Source organism: Serinus canaria, chromosome 8 (assembly GCF_022539315.1).
Source record: "Serinus canaria isolate serCan28SL12 chromosome 8, serCan2020, whole genome shotgun sequence".
Taxonomy (NCBI): domain Eukaryota; kingdom Metazoa; phylum Chordata; class Aves; order Passeriformes; family Fringillidae; genus Serinus; species Serinus canaria.
In genome coordinates, this window is record NC_066322.1 from 705,165 (window position 1) to 723,870 (window position 18,706).

At 53.4% G+C, this 18,706-nt stretch overlaps 2 protein-coding genes across 2 annotated transcripts; both read left to right on the forward strand.

The window, feature by feature from the left end:
• The first annotated feature begins 962 nt into the window (after positions 1-962).
• Positions 963-11,307, forward strand: ZRANB2 (zinc finger RANBP2-type containing 2). The gene is made up of 10 exons (XM_009088956.4): positions 963-1,113; positions 1,398-1,450; positions 1,637-1,745; positions 3,129-3,211; positions 4,098-4,174; positions 4,480-4,617; positions 5,418-5,590; positions 7,573-7,659; positions 9,015-9,179; positions 9,699-11,307. The coding sequence occupies exons 1-10, from the start codon at positions 1,058-1,060 to the stop codon at positions 9,760-9,762; spliced, it is 1,005 nt and encodes a 334-aa protein (XP_009087204.2). The 5' UTR covers positions 963-1,057; the 3' UTR covers positions 9,763-11,307.
• A 766-nt stretch (positions 11,308-12,073) lies between these two features.
• Positions 12,074-17,771, forward strand: PTGER3 (prostaglandin E receptor 3). Its single transcript, XM_030226552.2, has 2 exons — positions 12,074-12,886; positions 17,372-17,771. Exons 1-2 carry the CDS (start codon positions 12,074-12,076, stop codon positions 17,648-17,650), a joined length of 1,092 nt encoding a protein of 363 aa, XP_030082412.2. The 3' UTR covers positions 17,651-17,771.
• Positions 17,772-18,706: the final 935 nt, after the last annotated feature.

Here is an 18,706-nt window from a genome sequence, read left to right on the forward strand (position 1 = left end):
TCCAAATAAAAATATTTATTTAAAAAACAGGTTGACTCAAACACTCCCACACTGATGGTTATCCCAAAGATATTGGGAAAGGTTCTTCCCCAGAGGGTGCTGGCACTGCCCAGATCCCCAGGGAATGGGCACAGCCCCGAGGCTGCCAGAGCAGCTCCAGGAGGGTTTGGACAGCGCTGCCAGGGATGCCCAGGGTGGGATTTGGGGTGTCTGGGCAGGGCCAGGGGCTGGGCTGGGAGATCTTTGGGGTCCCTCCAGCTCAGGATATTCCCTGGCTGTGACTCTGTGATATCTGAGCGCTCTCTGTCCCGGGATGTTACCGGGACCATGAAAACCAGCCCAGCCCGGTGTCTGTGCCAAGGAGGGTTTGTGGGGTGGCTGCTGGGAGCCGGCAGCAGCCGGGGCACTGCGGGCTGCTCTGCTGGGGAGGGAACAGCCGAGAGCTGCCCTGAGGGACTGAGGGACGGACAGCTGAGACACCGGGCAGAGACAGAAATACGGAATGGGCTGGGGCAGAGATTAAACCCTTTAAACCCAGTGCCACCCCTGCCATGACAGGGACACCTCCCACTGTCCTAGGCTGCTCCAGCCTGGCCTTGGGCACTGCCAGGGATCCAGGGGCAGCCACAGCTGCTCTGGGCACCCTGTGCCAGGGCCTGCCCACCTCACACAGCCCCATCCTGCCCCGCTCCCGTTCCCTTTTCCCGTTCTCCTTTCCTGTTCCCATCCCCTTTCTCATTCCCGTTCCCTTTTCCCTTTTCTCTTTTTCCTTTTCCCACTTTCCCGTTCCCATTCCCTTTTCCCTTTCCCTTTTCCCCATTCCCGTTCCCGCCCTCGGATCCCCCTCACGCCTCCCCTCCCCTCCGCCAGGGGGCGCTCGCGCCCCGCTCCCGCCCCGGCGGCCGCGGCTGAGGCGTCCGCGGCGCTGCCTGAGCGGAAGGCGCGCGGGCGGGGCAGGGCAGGGCGCAGGCGTGCGGCGGGCAGCCCGCACGGCGCAGGGCCCGGGTCCTGCGTGTGGCGGCGGCGCTCGGCCCGGCCCGGCTCGGCTCGGCCCGAGATGGCGACCAAGAACTTCCGCGTGAGCGACGGCGACTGGATCTGCCCCGACAAGAAGTGAGGGCACGGCCGGGAGCGGGAGCAGGGCAGGGAACGGGGCGCACCGGCAGTGTGGACGGGGAGCGAGGCAGGGAACGGGAGCGGGACTCCGGGAGCCGCGGCTGCCGGCTCGAGGGACCACAAGGTCCGGGCCCGGCCCGGGCTCAGGGAGCTGGTTCTTGGCGTGGGACAGAGTCGGGTTCGATTGCGGCGCTCGGGGTGAGCCCCCGGCGCTGGAGCCCCGCGCTGCGCGGGTTCCGGCCCCGGTTAATCCCGGCCCTCGTGCTCTGCTCCGTGCCCAGGTGCGGGAACGTGAACTTCGCCAGGAGGACGAGCTGTAACAGATGCGGCAGAGGTGAGTTCCCGGCAGCACACACGCCTTGTCCCCTCGTCTCCTTCTGCCCCGTAAAACAACACTTAAAATTCCTGTCGAACCCGAAGCTGTTTGAGAAGTCCACTTGTTTTTGTTTAAAAGACCCTGAAATGTTTCCGGTAAGTTCCGAGGCTGCCGTTTCAGGCGCTCTTGTGTCTCTCCCCGCAGAGAAGACGACGGAGGCCAAGATGATGAAGGCGGGGGGGACGGAGATCGGGAAGACGCTGGCCGAGAAGAGCCGGGGGCTGTTCAGCGCCAACGACTGGCAGTGCAAAACGTAGGCTCCGACACACGGCTGCTGCCTCTCCCTGGGAATTCCCTGTGCTGCGGGGACAGCTGGGCTCGGGGTCACAGCCCCGGGCCGTGCTCTGGGGTCAGCCCTCGTTTGCTGCACGTTAATTAATAGAGCAGCAGAAACGGCAGCAGTGCCCAGGAAGAAGGCCAGGTTTGATAAGCTGGGACACTGCCCAGGTTTGGAGGGAATGTGGAGATGGCACTGTCACCCCCATGGCATTGGGAGGTGCTGCCTTTCCTGTGAGGGTGGGCAGGCCCTGGCACAGGTGCCCAGAGCAGCTGGGGCTGCCCCTGGATCCCTGGCAGTGCCCAAGGCCAGGCTGGACACTGGGGCTGGAGCAGCCTGGCACAGTGGGAGGTGTCCCTGCCATGGCAGGGTGGCACTGGGTGGGCTGTGATGTCCCTTCACACCCAAATCAGCTGTGGCTCTGCGATTCTTGGATGTGGCAATTCCAGAGAGCACCTGGCCTGGCACCAGCAGCTCTTTGTAAGGCAGGGAATAGAGCTGGGAGGGGGCTGGAGCCCCAGGAGAGGCTGGGGGAGCTGGGAAAGAGCCCTTCCTGTGCAGCTGTGCTCCTGTCCCTGCTCCTGCCCATTGATTTGACATCTTCCCCACATGTCTCCAGTGCTGTCACCTTCCTGAGTGCTGTGTCCCCACCCTTGTATTCCCAGTCTGAAGGATAATATTCCCAATCCAAGGATAACCTTTTATTCCCAGTCTGAAGGGTAACCTTTTATCCCCAGGCTAAAGGATAATATTCCCAATCCAAGGATAACTTTTTATTCCCAGATAGATTGAAGGATAAGGTTTTATTCCCAGTCTGAAGGATAAAGTTTTATTCCCATCTGAAGGATAAGGTTTTATCCCCAGTCTGAGGGATGTTATATCCCATCTGAAGGATGTTTTATGCCCAGTCCAAGGGATGTTTAATCCCCAGTCTGAAGGGTAAGGTTTTATTCTCAGTCTGAAGGATAAAGTTTTATTCCCAGTCTGAAGGGTAAGGTTTTATTCCCAGTCTGAAGGATAAAGTTTTATTCCCAGTCTGAAGGGTAAGGTTTTATTCCCAGTCTGAAGGGTAAGGTTTTATTCCCATCTGAAGGATAAGGTTTTATCCCCAGTCTGAGGGATGTTTTATCCCATCTGAAGGATGTTTTATGCCCAGTCCAAGGGATGTTTAATCCCCAGTCTAGAGGGTAAGGTTTTATTCCCAGTCTGAAGGATAAAGTTTTGTTCCCATCTGAAGGAAAAGGTTTTATTCCCAGTCTGAGGGATGTTTTATTCCCAGTCTGAGGGATGTTTTATCCCATCTGAAGGATGTTTTATGCCCAGTCTGAAGGGAAGGTTTCCCTCTCTGTCTCCCTGCAGCTGTGGCAATGTGAACTGGGCGCGGCGCTCGGAGTGTAACATGTGCAACACCCCCAAGTACGCCAAGCTGGAGGAGAGGACAGGTGAGCTGGGGGTGGCCCAGGTGCTGGCACTGCTGGCAGAAAGGGCTCTGGGAATCAGAATGGGCATTCCTTGTTGTCCCTGAACTGGCACAGTTCATACAAGGTGCAGATTCTTGGCCTCAATGAGTTTTGGTGCTGAGGGAAGTGGTGGCTCCGAGTGGGAAATCGAGGAACGTTCAGCCTAAGCTGCCCCTGTGTTGGATTTTGATGTCAGGACTTTGGAAGCAATGTTTAATTAATCTGCAGAGGCCTCCTGTGGGCTGGCTGTGTACAGATAAGACTGTTATCTGCTCAGGAGGGCTGGGGCTCAGTTTCAGCTCTCCTGAGGCAACTTGAGCCCAGAGGGAACTGGGGCAGGATCTCCTTACAGCTCCTGCACTCTCCCCTCTGCACCTGGGATCAGGCAGGGAATTCACTGCAGGACTGGAGCAGGGCAGGGAGTTTAGAGCACTGGGTGGAACACAAAGGCACAGAAATAAAGGAGCCTAGAGAAGAGCAGAGAGCTTATTATTCAAATGAAAAAACAATATTTCAGTATTGAGTATTGTGAAAATAGTAAAGGATATTAAATAATATAATCATATTTCATATAATTATTATAACTGTAAATAATATATCCACTTATTTATTATTTAAATAACTTAATGAAGTACTTAGTACTTAATTAAGTTGATAAATACTTTTAGTGGTCCTAATTCATTATTTTAATTAGATTTGTGAGAAACTGCATTTAATAAACGTGCGTGGGAACAATTCATGTTCCTCCTGAGATCCTGTTACATCCTTATGGCAGATTTGTGATTCCCTGAGGGTTTCCAGAGCCCCTGTGGAGGTTTCTGTGCTCCAGGCAGCTGAAGGCATTGTGTTGTTTTGCCCCTTTTTCAAGGCTATGGAGGAGGATTCAATGAGCGGGAGAACGTGGAATACATAGAGCGGGAGGAGTCCGACGGGGAGTATGATGAGGTAAGGGAGGGGGTGGGATTGCTCTGGGGAGGCTCTTGTTATGTTTTTTAAGGACATCCCATAAAATTGAAATGCAGAATGCTCAGATTCCCATTCAGCTCTGTGGAATCCTCGTGCCCAAGATGAGTGTCTCTTTGAAAGTTCCTTGTTGCTAATTGATGTTCCATAGCACTCCCCTTTCCCTTGGGGCAAGGTCCTATTTAAAATTGATGATTATTTATTTTCTTATAGAAGTGTTATCAAAAATACAGTTGGTGATTGTTTTTGTTTAAATGCTGTTCTAATCCTGGCACAAAATTCCTCAGTTTGGGCGCAAAAAGAAAAAGTACCGGGGGAAGCCGGTGGGTCCTGCCTCCATCCTGAAGGAAGTGGAAGATAAGGAGTCTGAGGGGGAGGATGAGGAGGATGAGGATGAAGATCTCTCCAAGTATAAATTGGATGAGGTAGGATGGTTGTTGGCTTGAAACAGTTTTTAATCATGGTTTCAGTGCTGCCCAGGAGCTGGGGAAGGGCTGGTCAGTGTTTTCAGCTGCCTTTATAGCAGAGCTCTGGCAATAACGACACCCAAAGCTGCTGGAAGAGATGTGCACAAGCTCTGCTTTGTTCTAAATACCTGCACTCAAAAATGGGCAGTTCCTTAAATCATAAATGACAAGCCTGTCTGAGATCAGAACCCAGAACTCCAAGATCTTTATTTGGAACCTGGATGTATGGTTACCATGTATAGTGAGTGCTCTTGAGTTTTCTTCCTTTTAAAACCACATCAGATTTATTTTTTATAAAATGAAATAAAATATTCTGAGGGCTTTTTTCATCCTGTCTGGGCTTTATGTGAGTATCACTTATTGGATTTTCCACATCTTTGGGCAGCAGCCCTGCAGAGACATGTGCAGATGGTCCTGTTTTACACAGCAGTCACCAAACTTTGCATATGAGATCTATCTCTGCAGAGTTGGGCTTTGCTTAGAGATTCTGAGGGTGAAAATTGATTTAAAATAAGTGGCAAAAATGTCTGTGTGCTCATTAACTTCATTAAATAAAGGGGGGGGTGTTGCAGATTTTTTATTACTTTGGTTCAAAACCAATTTTCAGTCACTCTTTACTGCTTAAAATTGTGGGGTCTCATTAAATTCCGTTCAGCTTTCAAAGGCGGGGAAAGAGCACGAGGTAAAGGCTGGGATAAGTGAAAACTGAAGGGGGGCTCAAAGCATTGCCTGAGTCTGCTGTGTTGTGCCTGTGGCAGGATGAGGATGAAGATGATGCTGACCTGTCCAAGTACAACCTGGATGCCAGTGAGGAGGAGGACACCAACAAGAAGAAGAAGCCGCCGAGGCGCAGCCGCTCCAAGTCCCACTCCTCCCACTCGCGCTCGTCCTCGCGCTCATCCTCTCACTCGAGCTCAAGGTCTAGGTCCAGGTAAACGGGTACAGGTCCAGGGTAACGCCAGGCAAAATGTCAGTATCTGACTTCCTTATTTACTTTGTTTCATTGCCTTACAGTTGTATGATGATGTGAATAACTCTCCATTTACAGAGGTGGTGATGCTCTCCCTGAGCTGCAGCAGGGAGGCTCTCTGGGGCTTCTTTTAGTGATTTAAGTTGATGTTTGGTGAAATCCTTCAGAGAAATGGAATAATGTAATTTATTTTCAGGTTTTCAGGCTCGTTGGCCATGTGTGGTTCTGTTGTTGAACAGAGGGGGGCACTGCTGGAGTGGGAGGAAGTGGCAGAAGAGGCAGTGACAATGCAGCCCAGGCAGATTCAGGGAAAGGACACAGTGGGAATATCCTGGGAATAAAGACAAGAAACTTGAACTTGAGTTAATGGCAAGTAACCAAGTTTTAAATGCAGTGGCAGTGTTGTCAGAACCTTCCCATCCCTGGAACTGTCCAAGGCCAGGCTGGACAGGACTTGGAGCAGCCTGGTCTGGTGAAAGGTGTCCCTGCCCATGGAACAGTGACATGAGATGAGCTCTAAGGTCCCTCCCAACACAAACCACTCTGGAATTCTCTAATAACACTGAAGTTTATAGGGGACCTCACACAGGTGTGCTGGGCAGGCTTACGCTCTCTCATTGCTCTTTAAATTCAGTAATAAATGAACAGTTCAGTCAGTGCTTTGAAATGGGGTGATGTCAATATTGGAGCTTTTGAGCTGCCTTACAGCTCATGCAAGGAGGATCCTGATAATTCAGAACAAGCTCCCAGGGTCGTTTACTAAATTCACATCTGTAAAGTTCAAGTTTCTTCTGATCTTCCCGGCTTCATCATTGCCCCTCTGTGCTCTCAGTGCTGTCACTGGCCAAACTCTGCAGCCCCAGCCTCTGGCTTGGCTTCTCCCCATCACTGTTGGCTCTTGCTCCTGCTGCCTCTTCTGTTCCTCAGCCTCCCCTGCTTCCCACTGCTCAGAGCAGTGTGAGTGCAGTCTTGGCTGGGAGGCTCCAAGGACATTCAGTCATCTCACCTGCCCATAACTTTGGTCATTGATTCACAAATATTAACAGTGAAGTCAAGAGTAACTTGTCCTAACTGAGATTTCAACTTCCTCTTGAACTTTTTGCTTTTAGCTACAGATAATTGGAAATATCAGTAGCCATTTATGGATGCCTTTTTTGTGGGTTTTAAAAAGGTTTAAATGTTATTTCCTAGCTAGGAAATGTTCACGCTACTGTGTCCTGCCCAGTAAAATGAGAAAGTCATGGTAACAGAGGCTGACAGCAAGTTGAATATATTTTTACCTGAAAATACTATTAGAATTTGTTATTAGAATTTGGTTTTGGTGCTTTTGGTTCCAGTGGTTGCTGGAGCCTGCTGCCATTGTTACATTCCTCTTGTGGTTTGTGCTTTAGAGAAAATCCATCAGTGAAAAACTGGGAAATAATTGTGGCCAGTTGCAAGTTGTATTGGATATGGCAGTATTTGAGCCCCAAAATAACCACTTAATTTATAATGCAGGGGAAAATCTTTATGAAAATTTGAAGGTGATTACAAAGTGGTTGTGAGAAATGGCTGGGGGGAAATTTAGCTGCCCAATCCTAATGCTCTCATCTGCTCTGCCTTTGAAGGAAACTGATGGGTTTCCAGTTAAGGCACAAATTAAAGCATTGATTTCATTAAATAATGAATAGATAGGAAGTTATTTCCTTTTGCCAGATAACTGCAATCCTGTTTAATTGTTGTGCTTTGTTTTGGGAACCATAATCTAAAGCTGATTTTGTAATGTTTTTAATGCTGTGTAGAAGTGTCTGGTTTAAAGGGTGCTGTGGTGATGCTGGGGGCAGGAGGGGATTGGCATTTTAGGACTCAGACTGTGTTGCTGCCTCGTGTCTGCTGCTCTCAGGAGCAGTAACTCTGCTAAATGCAAGTCAGACACTGGAAAAAGATCTCCCGTGTTGTTGCAGGTCCCATTCCAGGAGTTCTTCCAGTTCCAGATCGAGATCCCGCTCCAGCTCCAGGGAGCAGTCCCGGTCCCGTGGGTCCAAATCCAGGTGAATGAGGTACCAGCCTGTCCCTGCACAGACACAGGGCACAGGCTCCAGCTGCTCTGGCCCCACCGTAAGGCTGTGCTGCTCAGACCAACATTAACTGCTTTTTATCTTGGAAGTCAGACCTGCTGGGTCTCTGCACCGGGTGTTGCCACCACAGCTGAGCTCACTGAGGAGCAGAGGTTTTGGTGCGAGAGGTTCAGTCTGGCCTAAGCCGGACGAGCGGACGCCACCGAGCTGCAGTGGAGGAAGAAGGATTTGAGTGCATGGTTCCCTGCTGCAGGCATTTGAGTGCTTTTCCTGTTTCCACTGGGGCTGCTTGAGCTGGAGGAACGTTAGAAATGCCACTGTCCTTCTGGTTTTGTGTTCAGGGAGAACTCTGCATCTTCCACGAGACAGGGCAGCCGTTCCTGTATAAACCTGGGGGATCATAGGAAAATGTTGGTAGGAAATGGTGGGAGAGGCTGAAAGCAGAGTGACTTGTGTAGAGCATCACTGAGCTGGACAGGGCGCAGGAACAGAAGCACACTTGAGGTGTCCTTGCACAGGCATTCCATTGGCAGAGCATTCCCTCTGTGATGGAATGAAGGGCTGTCCCTTCTCCATGCATGCAGAGAATCCCAAAATTCTAAATGAGGTTGGGAAGAAGAATCACAAATGGTGCCACCACCCCTTGGGGGCAGGGACTTGCTGTGGATTATCCCGTGAGGGTCAGCACAGGATGGAATCCATGCTTTTGGGAAGAGAAGAGGTGTCCCTGTGCCCCACCAGAGGGGCACTGTGTTCCAAGAGATGCTTTTTAATATTCTGACTCTATTCTGAGAGGCTTTTTGCAGTATTTTGGTTGAGGAAGGTTTTAGTCTCTTCACAAATGTAGTTTGAGATCTGTAAATATAGCAGCTGGATTTGATACTGTTAGTTCAGATGAACATGCAGTGTGAAATGTCCATTAGGATAAAGTGAACCATGGTAAATCAGCTTTAGGTCTCTGGTTTCCAGGTTATTCTGATGTGTGAATTTAACTGCTGAGGACGGTCCTTACAGAGGCAACTTCCCAGCAGCCTCCCAGTGCTTTTTTTGCCAAAACGGCTCACTTTGGGGCATGCTAGGAGGAGCTTTCCAAACCATTGGTGGTCCATTTATCAGGAAACACTACTTAGCAGAATTTCTTAGGCAAGCTGCCCTGGCAGTAGCAGTGTTCTTGGCAGAGTAAGTATGGAAGCCCCTCACGTTTATTTTCCATACCCTTGGAGAAAACAGAGTAGCGAATGTTCATGAAAACTGTCTCTGCTTGTTCTGTCTTTGTGCCTTCTCCATGTTCCCAGAATTAAATGTGGTTTATTTCTCAATCAATAAAGATCCAGCTCCAGGTCCTACAGGGGGTCTTCCACCCCAAGGAAAAGATCTTGCTCCAGCTCTCGCTCCTCGTCTTCCCCCGAGAGAGGCAAGAAGCGAAGCCGCTCTAGATCCTCTTCCTCTGGTGATCGCAAAAAAAGGCGCTCGAGATCACGGTCACCCGAAAGGTTTGGGTTTATGTAGAATAAGAATGGCTGTATTGAGATGTGTGCTGGTTTATTGTAATTATCCAAGGACTGAGATTCACTGGGAAGCTATTGAATCTGAGCAGTTGTTCTCATAGTAAAAGTAGTTTCCTCTCTTGCCCTCCTCTTACTTTTGTTAACCCCTCTGTAATTGCTTTTTTTTTAAATAATTTTCCCCCTCCAATGAAAGTCCTCCTGGTAGGAGCATGTTCTGTATAAACACCTGGCTCACCCTTCTTTCAGTGTGTGACAGTGTTAATGTGTTCATTATTGGATTATTTTCTTAAGTAAATACTGTATTAAAATAGAAACTATTCTACTCTCAGTATTAAACTTAGACTTTTAGTGTTAAATTAGTGGCTTAAAGTTACTTGTATATTTTTGTAAGGCCCCCCATGAGATTTACTTGGCTTCCAGCTATGATAGGATGCTGCTCAAAGTGGGTGCCAGGATGAATCTGAGCTCATTTCTGTGCATGCTTTCTCCATTTGTATCTTGCAGACGCCGCAGATCTTCCTCCGGATCCTCCCATTCTGGTTCCCGTACGAGTTCTAAAAAGAAATAATGTGTAAAAGCTCACACTTACAAAAACCCACCAAAATTCCAGTCAGTGCATGAGACATTTTTAAGAAGTTGGTGTCTTACTTGGTCAGAAGTGCTCAATCTGCTAGTAGAGGTGCATGTCTGTCCTGGCTTTCTGGCAAACTGCAGCTTTGTTCATCCATCACCCAAACCCGCAGCAGCATTTTAAGCCATAAACTCCCCGGCACAGGGGGAAGTTCTGTGGTGTGGGGGGGGTTTCATTATTTTTCAAGATCAGTTCCTCCATTCCTGGCTCCCTCAGCTGGAGGAGCAGGTTGGGAATGTCCTGGCACAGCTCTCTGTGCGAGGAGGAAGCCGTGAGTTTTCCAGAGCAGGATGGAGCTCCCATGGGACCACAGCAGGGGCAGGGCTGGGGGCACCTGGGGCCAGCAGTGGGGCCTTGGGCTGAGCAGTTTTTGTTTTGCCACGTAGCAGTGCCAGTGCAGATGGACACCCCTCTTTAGCAGCTCAACCCCCCAGTCCATCATGATTCCAGAGGGAATTAGCCTCATTCCTGGCGAGGGAGGACGTTTGCAGCCAGCACAGTGCTGTGGCTGTGGTGGTTTCCAGAGCCCGGACTCCAGGATCCCTCCTTCCAAAGGGATCGGTTGGGATCTGCTCTTGGGCTGGAGGAGTATGGAACTGGCTCCTTGGAATCAAGGGAAGCTTCTGCAGGCCGCCTGTAAAATTTCCTTTGGGGCTGACTAAAATTTTCAAGGTATCTTAATTTTATTTTTCTTTAAAAAATGAGAATGAATAAACTGTGTAGAAAGTTCTGGCATCTTCAACGTCTTCTTCATCGATCTTTTTTTTTCCCTTCAACATAATTTATGGCTTAAAATGCTTTATGGATTCCATTTGAGTATAAAACTCGGTCTCTCTTGAGCTCCGTTTGGTTAAGAAAGGTTTAAGTTTCTTCAGTGCCATCACAAGGTAAGTATGGTAAGGAAAACTCTTCTTCTTAAGCAAGCAAAGAGCAATATACCTTCATTTATTTCAGTAATAAAACTGCCAGATTTGCTGCTTGTTTTGATAAACTGCACAGAAACAAACGGAGCAAAATCGAAAAACTCCATTCTGCTTTTTTTTTCTCTTTTTTTTCTCTTTTTTTTTTTTTGAGCCATGTCTTTTGGACTGGTCTAGAAGCAAAATGTTTTTGATGTAGAGGTATTTTGATAAATCTTTGCAGAAAAAATGCAGTTTCCTCTTTAATGCTTTCTTTTCTCTCTAATTTCCATGCTAAGTGTGTGTAGGTTGCACAAGAGCAGGTTAGTCTGTAACTGTGCCTCTGACTTCAATGTCCAACTAAACTGTAAAACCAGATCAAGTAGACGCTCTGTTGTTAGCCTTGGGTTTTCTTGTGCTTTGTATTCCAATTGTTGCTGTACTTAACAGATGGGAGGTTTGAAATTTAGCAACTGATAGGCCACAGGCAAAGGAGGAGGAGGATGGTTCATTTGGCTTAGAGAACGTGTAAGGCAAAATGATGCTGTAGACAAGTGTAAATAAAACCTGTGAGTCAACTGTGCTCGAGTGCTTTGTCTTGGGGACACTCAGACTGCCCGGCGGCCTGCACTGCTCCTGGTCCCTGTCACCTGCACTGACCCTGATCCTCCAAGTCAGCTCACCTGGCCCACGGATCCCACATGGTCACATTGTTGCAATCCTTTAAGTCTTAAAAATAATTTTTAGTTTCAAAGCAAAAGACTTAAAAAACTTACAGGTGTTTTCACAGAATGATGGAATATCTTGGGCTGGATGCGACCCACAGGCATCATTGATCCAGACCCCCCAGTAATCCCACCCTGGGCATCCCTGGCAGAGACCAAACTCACCCGGAGCTCTGGCAGCCTTGGGGCCGTGCCCATGCTCTGGGGAGCCTGGGCAGTGCCAGCACCCTCTGGGGGAAGAACCTTTCCCAATATCCACCCTGAGCCTGCCCTGGCCCAGCCTGAGGCCGTTCCCTCTGCTCCTGTCCCTGTTCCCTGGAGCACAGCCCGACCCCTCCTGGCAGGAGCTGTGCAGAGCCACAAGGGCCCCCTGAGCCTCCCTTTCTCCAGGCTGAGCCCCTGCCCAGCTCGCTCGCTCCCTGCCCAGTCCCGCTCCCGCTCCATCCCCTCGGGCTCTCTCCGCTCCCGCTCCGCCTCTCCCGGCCCCGGGGCGGGTCCCGGTCCCGCCCGTCCCTCCCATAAAGCGGCGGCGCGGCGCTGCCGGCTCCGTGCCTGCTCCGTGTCCGCTCCATGCGGGCTCTGCCGGCTCCGTGCCCGCTCCATGCGGGACCTGCCGGCTCCGGGATGAGCCCCTGGCAGCAGCGCCCGCCCAACGCCAGCGCGGCCGGCGGGCCGGGCCCGCGGGGGAACGGCACGGGCCGGGCGGCGGAGCGCGGCAGCGCCGTGTCCGTGGCCATCCCGCTGACCATGATGCTGACGGGCGTCGTGGGCAATGCCATGGCCATGCTGCTCGTGTCCCGCAGCTACCGCGCCAAGGGCAGCCGCAGGAAGCGCTCGTTCCTGCTGTGCATCGGCTCCCTGGCGCTCACCGACATGCTGGGCCAGCTGCTCACCAGCCCCATCGTCATCTCCGTGTACCTGTCGGGCCGGCCCTGGGCGGCCATGGACCCCTCGGGCCGCCTCTGCGACTTCTTCGGCTTCAGCATGACGGTGTTCGGGCTGTGCCCGCTGCTGATCGCCAGCGCCATGGCCGTGGAGCGGGCGCTGGCCATCCGCGCCCCGCACTGGTACGCCAGCCACATGAGCCCGCGGGCCACCGAGCGCGGCCTGGCCGCCATCTGGGCCGCCGGCGTGGCCTTCGCGCTGCTGCCGCTGGCCGGGCTGGGCCGCTACGCGCTGCAGTGGCCCGGCACCTGGTGCTTCATCAGCACGGCCGGCGGCAGCGCCTTCGCCGCCGCCTTCGCCGCCCTGGGGCTGCTGTCCCTCGTGGTCACCGGCGCCTGCAACCTGGCCACCATCGAGGCGCTGGTGTCGCGCTGTCGCGCCAAGGGCGGCGCGGCGCAGCCCGGCTCGCGGTGGGGCCGCATCGCCACCGAGACGCTGCTGCAGCTGCTGGGCATCATGTGCGTGCTCTCGGCCTGCTGGACACCGCTGCTGGTAGGTGACCCCCGGGCTGCCCTCGGCATCCTCGGGGCGGGAGCCAGCGGGGCCGGCACGGGGAGCCTCCGGGTGACACCCATGGACAGCCTCTCGGGAGGACAGCGGGGATGGGGACAGGGGTGCAGAGCATAGAAGGGGTGTAGGAGAGGAGCTGGGAAAGGTCCCAGAGGGGGACACCCATGGACAGCCCCTCGGGAGGACAGCGGGGATGGGGACAGGGGTGCAGAGCTTGGCACGGGTGTAGGAGTGGAGCTGGGAGAGGTCCCAGAGGGGGACATCCATGGACAGCCCCTCGGGAGGACAGCGGGAATTGGCACGGGTGTAGGAGAGGAGCTGGGAGAGGTCCCAGAGGAGAGCCGAGTGCAGGGAAAGCAGCTGCAGGAACCAGAGATTAAAGGAGGAGAAGAAGGTTCTTGTGCAGAGGAGAAAAGGGGGATGTGAGGAGAGGCTCTGGGAGCAGGGCACTGCAGCCGGATGGGATTTAGGGGCTTTTGTTTGCTCCGACCTGGCAGCAAAACTGTCAGTGTTTTATGAGAAAACACACAAGCCATGACTCTGTGAGTGCCTTGTGGCTGGCAGCCCGCTGGGTTTGAGTTACAGCAACCTTCAGGGCTTGTCCAGCCTGGCCTTTAAGGATCTTTGCATTGCTTTCCACTATTTTATTATTCCTTCCTTAAGAACCCCTCCTCGTGATGTAGGAGTGGGAGAGGCAGAATGCACATCTGTGCTGTGTGGGACCAGGGCACACCCGGGGCTCTGGAATCCCAAAGGCTGGGTTATTCTATCAGGGACTAGTAGGATTTTTGGAAAATTTGTTCTTGGGCTCTCTGAGCAGGATGGGCTGAGGAAATGCTGAGGTTATGTGAAAGATTCTTTCTGCCTGGAGAAGGAGTTTTCTTCTTGTCCTGTCGCCCCTGAGGGTTCCACCAGCCTTGAGGCTTGAGAGGAGAGCCCTGAGGTGGGGGAAGCGTTTCCTCCTCATACCCAGGTAAAACCAGTGAGGAAGCAGAGATTCTGCTTGGTGGTTTGGTGCCCTGGGCATTTCTGTGGTTTCAGAGGCAGGAGTCAAGCCACAGGCACGAGGGAATTCATCAGCACTTCCCTCAGCAGCAGCCACACTTGGAGGTGTGGAACTTCTTCTGTGGGGTTGTCACAATCCAGACTCATGGCTGTGGGGGTATTTTTACAAATACACCTCCATTTTTGTACATAAAACTCCATTTACATGCTCCCCAACCTGTTCTGTACCCCCCTGAAGTGCAGGTCAGGAATTAGAGACCAGACTTTTGGAGAAGTGAGCTCGGAGAATGCAAATGCCTTTTCAGTGAAAGCCAGCTCGTAGCAATCATTTAACCTGTGGCTGCAGCGCTCAGCAGTTGTAAGAAACAGCTGAAATGGAAATCTGGAACTTGACAGAGGAGGTTTTTTTGTTTCTGTTGTTTTTTTAAAGACATCTGAGTTTTGTAACTGAGAACTAATGGATCCTGGCAGCTGCTGCTGTGAGGTAAACAACGCCCTCTCCACACACGGTATTTTTAGAGCTGATCTGTTGATGTAAACGACAAAATCAAATGTGATTTAGCGGCAGGGGGAAAGCTCTGACATCGTGGCTGTGCTCTGGAGGGCTCCTTGCAGTGTCCTGGCTCTCTGCTGGCCTGGAGAGGAGGGAGGAGAGCAGACAGTGCAGGAGTTGTTTCCTTCTTCCAAGCACACAGGAGGAGTGGCAGGGAGCACCTGGGAGAACACCCCACTCCAGGGTGGTGTTGCTGGTTTCCAGTTCACACTGACCTGTTTGTTTTGGAGCCTGTGCTGACAGGACTCAGGGAATGGCTTCCCAGAGGGCAGGGTTAGATGGGATATTGGAAGGAATTCCTGGCACAGGGTGTCCAGAGCAGCTGGGGCTGCCCCTGCATCCCTGGCCAGGCTGGACATTGAGGCCGCCTGGGACAGTGGGAGGTGTCCCTGCCATGGCAGGGGTGGCACTGGGTGGGGTTTAAGGTCCCTCCATTCCCAAACCAGTCTGGGATTCTGGGATAGTCCCTGAGCAGGAGGCAAGCAGACAAATGACCCCGAGGTGAAATGGAGCAGGCTGTTCTTAGATTTCACAGAAACGCCACCACAGCACAACCTGGAATTAAAATAATAATAATTTTGGAATTCCAGCTACAAAATTATTCCTTCCCAGAGTTGTTCCCAAGTTATTTAAAGCCAAAATGCTCAGAAGTTCTGCTGCTCTTCCTGTTAAAATACTTCTGCTCCTTATCCCTCCTGGCAGACGGAAATTACAGATGTATAAAGCCACACTCATGATAACAGTAAAGTTTTGGCTGCTCTTGTTGAATAAATCCAATCATTTTGAGCCAGATTTTTAATGGCATAAATTATGTTGACTTTATTCCACCTGATGTTGTTCCTCTGCCTTGTGCAGGCTTTTAATCCATTTAGAAGACCAATACAGGCCATGATAAACAACCTCTAATGATATCAAACAAACAAAATTTCCAGTAGAGCAGCTGTTGGCCCAACAACTACTGCAATAAAGGGATATTACGTAATAAAACCAGAAAAGAGCCGCAGTTGTGTGCTTGGGAAATGTATTTTTATTAGTCTGGTGGTTTTGGAGCGCCATCTGAAAAAGAGATGGCAGAGTCTGGACAGGGCCAGTGTGTGAAGAGCCAGGGAAGTGGTCAGGTTCTGGCAGTATGGGTCTGGTGCTCCAGTGGCTCCTGATGTGCTCTGGGTCTGTGTCAGTGTTTTTACAAAGCTCTGCATCCCTGTTTTCACAAGGCTCTATCCATGGCCACTTCGGTCAATGAAATGTCATGGGTAGAATCCTCAGCTGCTTCTGTTTAAAGAAACAAAAATAATCCTGTGCTGTCCACGCTGCCCTGCCCTCCAGACTCAGCCCAGGCTTTCCAAGGTCAACACATGGTTATTGATCTGGCACCCAGAATATCCCTTTGAGTGGAAAAATCCTCCCTGGAGCCTCTGCTCCCGGTCACTGTGGCTCCGACTGTCCCAGCCTGTGGGGACAGCAGCAGCCCAGCTGTGACCTTTGTGGTGACACAGCTCTGAGGAGCTTCCTGTGGGATTGCAGGTTGGCCTGCCTCTTCCCAAGGGCCAGGACTGGCAGTGATTCCCTGCGGGTCTGCTCCCTCGGGCTGTTCCCAGCAGCTTTGGGCCTGGCTGCCAGTTTATCTGGGGCTGGAAGGGCTGGGAGTGCTGGGCAGAGCTGGAGGTGCCCTGGGCAGTGCTGGGGGTGCATTCATTGCTGTGGCACTGGGGGCACACACAGCAGGATGGACAGACAGCCCCACTGGGGACACACACTGCAGGATGGACAGACAGCCCCACTGGGAGCACACACTGCAGGATGGACAGACAGCCCCACTGGGGGCACACAGCAGGATGGACAGACAGCCCCACTGGGGACACACACAGCAGGATGGACAGACAGCCCCACTGGGGACACACACAGCAGGATGGACAGACAGCCACACTGGGGGCACACACAGCTGGATGGACAGACAGCCCCACTGGGGACACACACAGCAGGATGGACAGACAGCCACACTGGGGGCACACACAGCTGGATGGACAGACAGCCCCACTGGGGGCACACAGCAGGATGGACAGACAGCCCCACTGGGGACACACACAGCAGGATGGACAGACAGCCCCACTGGGGACACACACAGCACATGACAGCCCACTGGGGGCACACACAGCTGGATGGACAGACAGCCCCACTGGGGGCACACAGCAGGATGGACAGACAGCCCCACTGGGGGCACACACAGCAGGATGGACAGACAGCCCCACTGGGGACACACAGCAGGATGGACAGACAGCCCCACTGGGGGCACACACAGCACAGTGACAGCCCCACTGGGGGCACACACAGCACAGTGACAGCCCCACTGGGGGCACACACAGCAGGATGGACAGACAGCCCCACTGGGAGCACACACAGCAGGATGGACAGACAGCCCCACTGGGGACACACACAGCAGGATGGACAGACAGCCCCACTGGGGACACACAGCAGGATGGACAGACAGCCCCACTGGGGGCACACACAGCAGGATGGACAGACAGCCCCACTGGGGGCACACACAGCAGGATGGACAGACAGCCCCACTGGGAGCACACACAGCAGGATGGACAGACAGCCCTGTTCCACAGGGATCCCAGGCAACACACTTGCACAGTTGGCGCCTCCCAAGTCATGCCCAGGAAAGATTTACCATCAGAAAAAGGATCTGTTCAGGAAAACGAGGTGTTCAGGAGCCCTCCCACAGAATCCCATACAGGCTGGGGTTGGGAGGGACCGTAAGCTCAGGCAGTTCCACGGGCAGGGACACCTTGCACCATCCCCGGCTGCCCCGAGCCCTGTGTGGGACACTGTGGGGTGCAGGGGCAGCCCCAGCCTGCCGTGCAGTGCCCCGCAGGCAGCAGCCCCTGACGGTGTCCCCTTGGCAGGTGACCATGCTGCGGATGGTGTCGGAGCACGGGGCCGGGCCGTGCCGGGGCTGGCAGCGCTGGGAGCCGCGCAGGGAGTGCAACCTGCCGCTGACGGCCGTGCGCCTGGCCTCGCTCAACCAGATCCTGGACCCCTGGGTGTACCTGCTGCTGCGCCGCATCCTGCTGCGCAAGTGCCGCCAGGCCGCCAGCGCCGTGTCCCACTGCTCCAACGCCGAGTGCCGGGACAGGGACAGGGCCCTCACCCTGTCCGAGGAGATCCGCCGCACCGCCGCCTGAGGGACCTGCACTGCGATGGCCTGAGGGACAGCCCGCCATGGCCTGAGGGACCTGCACCACTGTGGCCTGAGGGACATCCCGCAATGGCCTGAGGGACAGCCCGCGATGGCCTGAGGGACATCCTGCACCACTGTGGCCTGAGGGACATCCTGCAATGGCCTGAGGGACATCCCACAATGGCCTGAGGGACCTGCACCGCGGCCTGAGGGATATCCCGCAATGGCCTGAGGGACCTGCACCACTGTGGCCTGAGGGACCTGCACCACTGTGGCCTGAGGGACATCCCGCAATGGCCTGAGGGACATCCCACAATGGCCTGAGGGCATCCAACAATGGCCTGAGGGACATCCTGCAATGGCCTGAGGGACATCCTGCAATGGCCTGAGGGACCTGCACCGCCACCTGAGGGATATCCCGCAATGGCCTGAGGGACCTGCACCACTGTGGCCTGAGGGACCTGCACCACTGTGGCCTGAGGGACATCCCGCAATGGCCTGAGGGACATCCCGCAATGGCCTGAGGGACATCCCGCAATGGCCTGAGGGACATCCCGCAATGGCCTGAGGGACCTGCACCACTGTGGCCTGAGGGACCTGCACCACTGTGGCCTGAGGGACATCCCGCAATGGCCTGAGGGACCTGCACTGCAATGGCCTGAGGGACAGCCTGCAATGGCCCGAGGGACATCCCGCAATGGCCTGAGGGACCTGCACTGTGGCCTGAGGGACATCCCGCAATGGCCTGAGGGGACACTCCACTGCGGCCTGAGGGGACACTCCACTGCGGCCTGGGGGACACTCTGCAGTGGCCTGGGCAACACTGCACCGTGGCCTCTGGGACTCTACAGTGGCCTGAAGGAACACCCTACAATGACCTGAGGGACATTGCACAATGGCCTGAGGGGACATCCCACAATGGCCTGAGGGACACTCTGCAGCGCCTGAGGGGACATTCCCACAACGCTGGGAGCCACGGCCACCTGGAAACCCTCCTGGGAATCTGCTCTGCACTGGCACCCCCTCCCGGTGTCACTGCTTGGACCCAGAGTGCCAGATT